The sequence below is a fragment of the Crocodylus porosus genome, unplaced genomic scaffold, assembly GCF_001723895.1.
Source record: "Crocodylus porosus isolate Cpor-Errol unplaced genomic scaffold, CroPor_comp1, whole genome shotgun sequence".
In the NCBI taxonomy this organism is placed as follows: domain Eukaryota; kingdom Metazoa; phylum Chordata; order Crocodylia; family Crocodylidae; genus Crocodylus; species Crocodylus porosus.
In genome coordinates this window covers 32,342,214-32,350,483 of record NW_017728949.1, presented here as the reverse complement: position 1 = coordinate 32,350,483, position 8,270 = coordinate 32,342,214, and the positions used below count along the sequence as shown (strand labels likewise).

The following is an 8,270-nucleotide window of genomic DNA, read 5'->3' as shown; positions in this document are numbered from 1 at the left end:
TAACGTGTGTGCACGCCCTGAGGGGGCAAGGCAGAGCGGTGCCCACCAACCCTGGCTGCCCCTGCTCGCAGGCTGCAGCTCCCAGCGTCTAGGGCAGACGAAAGGATGCCACAGCCCTGCTCCCTGCACCTGCGCCTCCAGGGCCGGGCCCCTCACCCCGGGCGAGGCCGGGCCCGAGACGGAGCCTCCCGGGTCAGGGGAGGGACGAGGCCGGCGGGGGAAGCAGCCCCGGCCCAGCCCTCGCTCCTCCCCGCCCGCTTCCTGCCCTCCCCGCGCGGGGCGGCGCGTCGCATCGGCCGGCGGGACAGGGGGAGGCGACAGCGGCTCCTCTCCGCCCCGCCCGGAGGAAGAGGGAACCGGGAGCAAAACAGGCAGCGCCCGCCGGCCCGACCCGACCATGGCTCGTCCCCGCCTCTGCCTCGTCCCGCCGCCGCCGCTGCTGCTGCTGCTGCTGCTGCTGGGCCGCGGGCTGGCGCCGGGCAGCGCCTTCAACCTGGACGTCGAGCGCCCCGCCGTCTACTCCGGCTCTGAGGGCAGCTACTTCGGCTTCGCCGTGGATTTCTTCGCCCCGGACCCCTCCTCGTGAGTCCGCGCCGGCCGGCCCCGGCACAAGCCCTGCGGGCGGCTCGCAACGCCGGCCCTTCCCGGCCCCAGGGTTTTGCCTCCAGAAAGTTTGCACTTGGTGGTGACAGCGGGAGGGGGGGTTGGGAGAGCAGCAGCGCCCCCGGGCAAAGACTTGCCCTGCCCTTGCCCTGCCCCTGCTGCTCTCTTTCCTGGGCGTGGGGGAGAGGAGCAGGCCCCAGGGCTGGGCTGCTTGCACCCTCTGGGAGGGCTGCGTTTTGTGGCTAGTGGCGCAGGGCAAGCCCGTGGGGTTGGGGCAGCGTTTCCCAACTCAGAAGTGGGTCACACAGTCACAACAATATCTCAAAGGGTCGCTGCTCGGCCTCTCCGCACCTAGGATCAAGTGTAGGGAGCATGCGAAGTCCCAAGGACTGAAGGGTCTGGGATGGAGGATGCGCATCCGAAACCTCCTCTGGGCTTGGACCTGTGTGGAGGGTGCTGCCAACAGAGTTGGGAGTGTCTGAAGTCCCTGGGGTGACGTGCCCAGGATAGAGGATGCTGGTGGGTTGTACAACATGGTGTTGGCAAGGATTGAGTGCTGCCTGCTCAGTCCATTAGGTGTTTGAAACAAATGAGTTCTGCTCAGTCGATATGATTTGGAACTGATTTGGCTAATTCGACCGGGAATATGAACTATATTAAAAAATGTGTGTGTGTGTGTATATGTATGTATGAAAGGGTCCCTTACCAACTTTAAAAATGGATCAAAACAGACAAGTTCTTTGGGGAAGTCAGATACCTTTTATTTGACCAACTAAAATAGTTGGAACGATTCTTCTTTGCAAGCTTTTAGGTACAAATACTCTTCATCAGGCAGAGGGAGCATTTCACAACCAACACCCCTGAAAAATGGATCAACAGACTTAAAAAATGGATCCTCCTTTAAAGGAGAAAAATGTGGGAAACTGAGGCCTTTCCCTTGCAAGCTGGCAAAGTTCCAGCCTGCAGGGGCTGCTTGGGGCCTGTCCTGCCCCACACACCCTCTTGCCCCCATACTAGGGGTGGGGGGCAGCAGGTTGGGAGTGAGGGGTACTGGGTCAGAGCGGGTGATCAGTGTTTACAACTGGGGCTTGGTTAAAAAAAAAAAAAAAAAAAGATTGAAAACCACTGGTTTAGAAGGATGTAAAAGCCTGTTTTTTCTCTAGACACCCTCCTCTGTAGGCATCCTGAAACAATAGGCTCAAATCCCAGGAGGGAGGAGGCGGTCATTCTTTAGCCCCTCAAATGTATGCCAAGCCAAAGCAAATGAGGGCAGTGGGTGGAGGAGTCATTTTTCTTCCTTAGGCCCAAGCTAAGCATTGCACAATTCCTTCTGCAGAGCTAGCTTTTGAATGGGATTTGAAAACATACAGCTTTATCATGTACACTGAATGGACACTAAGGGCCATCTTTTTCTTGTGAAGTAGAGACCCACTGAGGTAGACGTGGACGTACAGTTACTAGGAGGGTGTACACAGATTGGGCACATACCAACTTTGCTAAACTCTTCTTGCAGGTGCTTCTGGGACAAGTAACTTTTTTCGCTCCTTGTTTTTGCATGTCCTTGTAGTTGAGGAGAGAGTCACAGACATTGTGATTAAGGGGTGTGTCCAGATGAGTGCGCACATGCATTTCTCTGGGGACAACTAGCAGTGGCACAAATTTGTGCCACTGCTAGTTGTCCCTGGGGAATGCCCCTGCACACACAGTGTGGCATGGGACATATTGCCCTGAGTGAACTAGGGGAAGCTGAGGCCAGCACCTGGGCTGGCCACACCTGCCTTACCTGCAGTCCTGGTGCTCCCCAGGACCGCAGTGGCAGCAATACGGACACATGGAACCTGGTTTTGGGTGGCACATACTGCTGCCATGTGCACTGCCCCACCTTTTTCAGCACCCTTTTTTTGATACTGGGCTCTCCCAGTATCTGAATTTGACTCCACGCTGCAAGTATACAGTGCAGAGACCCAAACATACACACGGTGTGTTTTGCAGTGCTTCAAAAGCCCTTCAAAAGCATGTGCGCGCTCGTGTGGACATGCCCGATATGGCCAGTTTTCTTTCCGGTTCTATATGATTGTTATAATCCTGGTAAACACACAAATCTAGGCACATATGTGTGTTTGCATATTGTAAAAAGGAGCTTTTTGGTTTTAAAAAAATCTGGCCACATCATTTCTGTGACATGTTTCAAAAGAACAGAAGTTTGCTCTGATGACTTATGCCACGTGATCTGAATATCTGTTTTCCATAGCCTTGGGAAGAAGCTCATTTGTCTTGCTTTCTACTGTCCTTCCCAAAGGCAATGGATATATTTTATAAGTGCTGTAGCTGTGCATTTTGTGAAGTACTTAAAGATTTTTTAAAAGCTATATGGATGTGCACTGTATGAAGCTGTTGCAGTCTAATTTGAATTGACACCTTGGATTAAGCATGACATAATTTGTGATTCACAGAAATGTTTCATAGTTAGTTCATCAAGCCATAAAAATTGGTGTAATAGTAATCAACCATAATCTATTTTATTGTCTCAGTTTTTGTCCCCTTCTCTTCTCCCTCCTCCATTCCATACAAAACAACTTTTATATCTCTTACATTAGGGAATTTTCTGTCCCTCTTCTGATGTTAGCATGTAGGAATTGTTTACAAAATCGTCACACATTAAGTAACCAATGCTTTTTACAAAGTTTTCACCTGATTTGCATTTTCTTCAGATAAAGAGAGGTCACTCTGTCTTAACTTATATAAATTGCAACATCTTTTCTGCTTCTCTCATCTTGCAGGAGTTTCGCTTTTGGGGTAAAAAATCCTGCTGAGCATGTGTAAGAAATTATAAGTAGATTGGTAAATATACATTATAAGCAAATGATACCTGGATATTTTCTGATCTGACTTCCTCTAGAGTCAGCTATGGGAATTTTTCCATTGATTTTAATGGGAGTTAGAGTGACCTCCTACTGTCTTGCTGTAAAAGAACTTTCTTTTATTTAATACCCAGATCACTTACTTTCCAGATCATCAGCCAAATGAAGCACATCTAAATATCCTGGAAAATATGTTTTTCTTCCAATTACTTTGCATACCATTAAAAATTAAGTATTTCAAATCTTTATACAGTCAAAATATGTACATGATATAATATGTTCTGTACTTTCCCTGATTCAACAAAATTTAAGCTTCAGTACAGCAGATTTAGCATGTGTTTATTCACATTCTTAAAGTTAAGCTATAAAATATTCTTGCCAGGTGGTCCCCAATATGGGAACTAATTATTTGCCCACTGAGTAAAGAACAAATCTCCCATTAATGTCCACTGTGCAGGTTCAGGCCTTGATTTTATATGATAAACAGAAGTGTGACAGTATAAAAATACAGGGTTGAAAGCTTGTTTATTCTCATGGCTGCTACATGGGAGAAGAACTAGTGATGAACATCAGGCTGCCTGATGTCTGCAGTGAGTTGTGGTGCAGAAACCTAAGAGCAGTGTTTTGCATCATGATTAGCAAAAGGCATTTAGTGAAATCAGCTTTGGATTTTGTTATATGGTTTCTGTCAAACTTGTGGGAGGGGTTGCTTTACTCCTGAACGTTTGCTGCTGCTTTGGAGAATAGCTGTTGATCACAGACTTTTAACTTGAGTTAGCAAGGTTTAATGATAATAGAGAGTAAGTAAGTTTTGGCCAGCTAAAGCTTGTCTAGCTAATTTAGTAATTCCCAAAATCAAAAGTAGCAATTCTATAGTTTGTTGTATGCCCCTGGATGTTATGGTTATGAGAACAGATAATAGGAATGTCCAACTCTAGGTGCCAAATGTTAGTCTTCCATCAGAGTATTGAAGAATCGCTTCTTTAGCATAGATGTTACGATACCACACCACAAGATGGAGGGGAAAATGAGCACTATTTTACTGAGACTAAAAAACCCTTACAAAAATCATGTTAGGGAGGATCACGTATGTTGTGTTGCTTTTGCTTCTAGCATAACAATATATTAAAATACCTGTCTGCTTCCTGGTTTATTTTTATGCCCATATAGTTCACACTTCTCACCTTACATTGATGAGCAGTAAATTCAACAGAACCTTTTGCGTAACTGCCTGCCAGTGTGAGTAGGGGATTTACAGTCTGGCCCGCAGCCTTTGAGCCTCTTGTCTGCTATGAGAGGAAGAGTGTCAGAGTTTATTCTGTGTTCACTCATGGAAATTATTAATACTCTTTCCCACAAAAAAGGCTTACAAAAACACATATGACTATATGATACCAGTCTTGTATAACATTAATGGAAATTTACCAGCTCATACATGAAATCGACTTTTTTGCTTTTTATTGTGGTGATAAATCTATGAATATTTTATTTGCGTCCAGCAAATGAATGACTAAAATTTTGAATGTTTGCATAACATGTATTCCAGCTACCTTTAATTTCCTTTATTAATAAATCTCACAGGGATTTTTTAAAAATAATTTTAAAAGTTGATTTCCTTTTATAAAGACTTCTACAGTCTTGAAATTCTAAATATTACACATTCAGAAACAGTTGGGAATAATTTGGGGCAAGTCACCACCTGCTCAGTTGGTCTTCATTTCTTTAATTAGTGTGTATTCCTTCAAAAGGTGTCATTATATAATTTTCATGTTCCTTTTTCTTTTAAGTGTTTCTGTTGTATATAGGTAGCCCATTGTAAGGTGGCTTGATAATGGGGATAGAGGCTTTTTATTTGTTCTTTCTTTCTTTCTATTTTGATAATATGTCTGCAAGAATGTAGAAAAACACTCCAAACCCTCAAGTTTATAATAATCCAGTTTCTGGAGGCATCTGGTATGCATATAAGTAGAGAACGCTGTAAGAAAGAACATTTTTAAACTGCAGGTTCTGAGCACATTATCCTCTAGTGACCACTGGTTGGAATGGAAACATGAATATTCTTATCAGGAGATTTCTAAACGTAGAATGGATTTACTGAGAAATAGGATTAGTACTTAACAGATTTGAGTAAAGATATGAGCATGCACATGTGTTGTTCTCATTAACTGGAATTCATCTAGATCATCGTTTTTAAAAAGATTATTACTACTAGAGTGATTCCCTAGTGAAGACATTTTAATCCAAGAAACACTGGGTTTTTATCAAACATTTTTAAATTGTCTCTAGTTATGCCCTTAATGAGAACTGAACCCAGACTGCTTTTATTTCTTTTTTACAGGGGTGCATTTCTTCTGTTAAATATATATGCACCCAAGTCTGATTAAGACAGTGGAGAAAGAAAAATAGTTGAAGTTAAAATATTTGTTTGAAATCTTCAGAGTACACCAAAAAATCTTAAATTTACATCTCTGTTTTTTTCTGAGAGCTGTGTCTGGGTTTTGTGTGCATGTCAAAATATATTTTATTTAAACAGAGTGCGAAAACAACACCCCAGTATAAACAGCTGACACACAAATAGTTTTGATATAGATTTAAACATTGTGTCTAAGACTTTTGGTTGAAATAAGTTAACAATGACTTTGCTCTTGAAACCTTTTTTTGTTTTTGCTTGTTACTTTAGGACATTTCTTCTGGTAGGTGCTCCAAAAGCAAACACTACCCAGCCTGACATTGTAGAAGGAGGCCAAGTGCTGAAGTGTAACTGGAATTCCAACAAAAACTGCCAACCTATTATATTTGACTCCACAGGTAAAATATGTTTTATTGCAGGGGTTGGCAAAAACACCTGCATGTTGTTGTGCACAGCGTGGGTAGCGGGGGAGCTGCAAGAGGCCCGATCCTTGTTATGGTATCACAGCCCCGGCCGCTTACCTCTATCTGCCTCGAAGTGTGTGTATTGAGCAAAATGGCGCGAATGCCGGGGATGTTTTGTGCCCTGTTCTGTTGGATGCAAATGTATGGGACTTGTGATTCTTTCCCTGCCCTAAGTGATTTTGGTGACACAGAACGGATTCATATTCACAAGGAGCTCATGACTGCATTTGGCTTGTTTGCAGTCAAGCCTGACGCTCTCTCTCCTTGCTCACTGAGAATTTGATTTGGTTGATGCCTATTGAAAGCTTATATGATTGCAGGTCACAGTTTTTGTTTTTTAACTTGATTATGTCCTCATATAGAGGGTGCCTTTATATATATATTGATTAGTTCCTCGTATATATTAGGTGTCTTACTACTTCTTGAAGATCTGAGCCACAGCATCTTAGAACCACTCCTTAATACAAAAAAGGAAGAAATATTATGGAGTGGTTCTAAGATGCTGTGGCTCAAATCCTCAAAAGGTAGTTAGGCACCTAACTCTTAATGAAATCAATGGGAATTTTTTCCAAGAGACTATGTCCGTTGAGAATATAACAAGAAACTTTTGCGTGAGTGAGAGCTATGTTTACCTACATATGTGCATCTCTCACTGAAATTACAGAGACCTCCAAATTGAAATTTTAGCAATGTAAATCCAAACAAAATGAAACGAAACAAAACAAATTACCAAGAACCGTACTGTACGCTTCTGTTCTGTTGGTTTTTTCCTGATGTTTCCTTACTATATTTATTTCTTATCTATGACAGGATTTCTCAGGTTGTCGCAAACAAGAACTTAGCTCACATTAACCCAGTGTACTACAACTAAAAATTGGCAATCCATGTGATGTTATAGACTGTATAATGTTTATCATTCCAGTTACTCGTCATGCTTTATTGCACATAGTGATTTCTACCAGTTGTATTAGGCTGCGTGATAATCTGCTGCAGATGGTTCTACACTTGAGCTACTTGGTATTGAGTCCTGTTTCCAGAACTTGTTTTAGGTCAGCATGTGGAAAAAACCTTGCATGTTGTGAGTGCATTAGCAAGGCCCGTGATGGCATGGCTGAGGAAGCACCTGAGATTTAAGACACTGCTGGGCACTAGCGAGCCATGTGGTTTTTCCAGTCTCTTGTTTTGTCAGTCTTAGGGATTATTATGTTTTCTCAACCTACAATATGGTAGCGTGGAGAAGTTACTCTTTCATTTAATTAATTTGTGAGCAGAGTTCTGTTAACATCTATGCTTCTGAAATCTGCATATGATTTCCTGGAAGTTGCTCTGTTACTATAAATGTAAATGCTAAATGTGGTATGTAGTATACATAAACATCATTTGAAGCTAGTTTCTTAAAATCTTGCATTTTTCATAAGGGGAAGAAAAAAACATATTTTAATGTTCTTTAGGCTATTTAACTTTGGCCCACCTACCAGTTTGTCATCTTAGAGTAGCACTACATAAGGGGACTTAGCCAATTCTAATGTAGCTGATTTTAGGATTGTGTTGTATTTTATCACTACTCTTTACAGATGTATGATTCAGAATTCAGATTTTACTGATGTTTTCCTGACACAAGTGTATGTGTTCTGCTACTCTATTTTTATTTCTGAGCTAGAGAAAGTAAACCTTTTAAAGTGGAATTTAGATATGACAGGCAGTGAATTTGGAAGTTAGTATCAGACACCAAAATACTTGGTTTTCTTAAAATTCTTAATGATAAGGGTAATTGTGTGATGAATTGTGAAAAAAAAATTCCTAAAGCAAGTAAGGTGCTTCTCAATAAAAGTAGACTAACTACTTAAAGTCAGTAGCAAAACTCCCATTGACTTCATAGTTTCATAGTTTGTAGAGTTGGAAGGGACCTGAGCAGATCATCGAGTCCAACCC

At 42.5% G+C, this 8,270-nt stretch overlaps 1 protein-coding gene across 1 annotated transcript in view; it reads left to right on the top strand.

Annotated features, from left to right (window-relative positions):
- The first annotated feature begins 324 nt into the window (after nt 1-324).
- ITGAV (integrin subunit alpha V) overlaps nt 325-8,270 on the top strand; it is a 73,718-nt gene continuing 65,772 nt past the window's right edge. The window contains exons 1-2 of the mRNA XM_019554036.1: nt 325-582; nt 6,145-6,272. Of these exons, the coding sequence (XP_019409581.1) occupies nt 398-582; nt 6,145-6,272 (313 nt within the window). The 5' untranslated portion in view covers nt 325-397. The remainder of the gene's footprint in view (nt 583-6,144; nt 6,273-8,270) is intronic.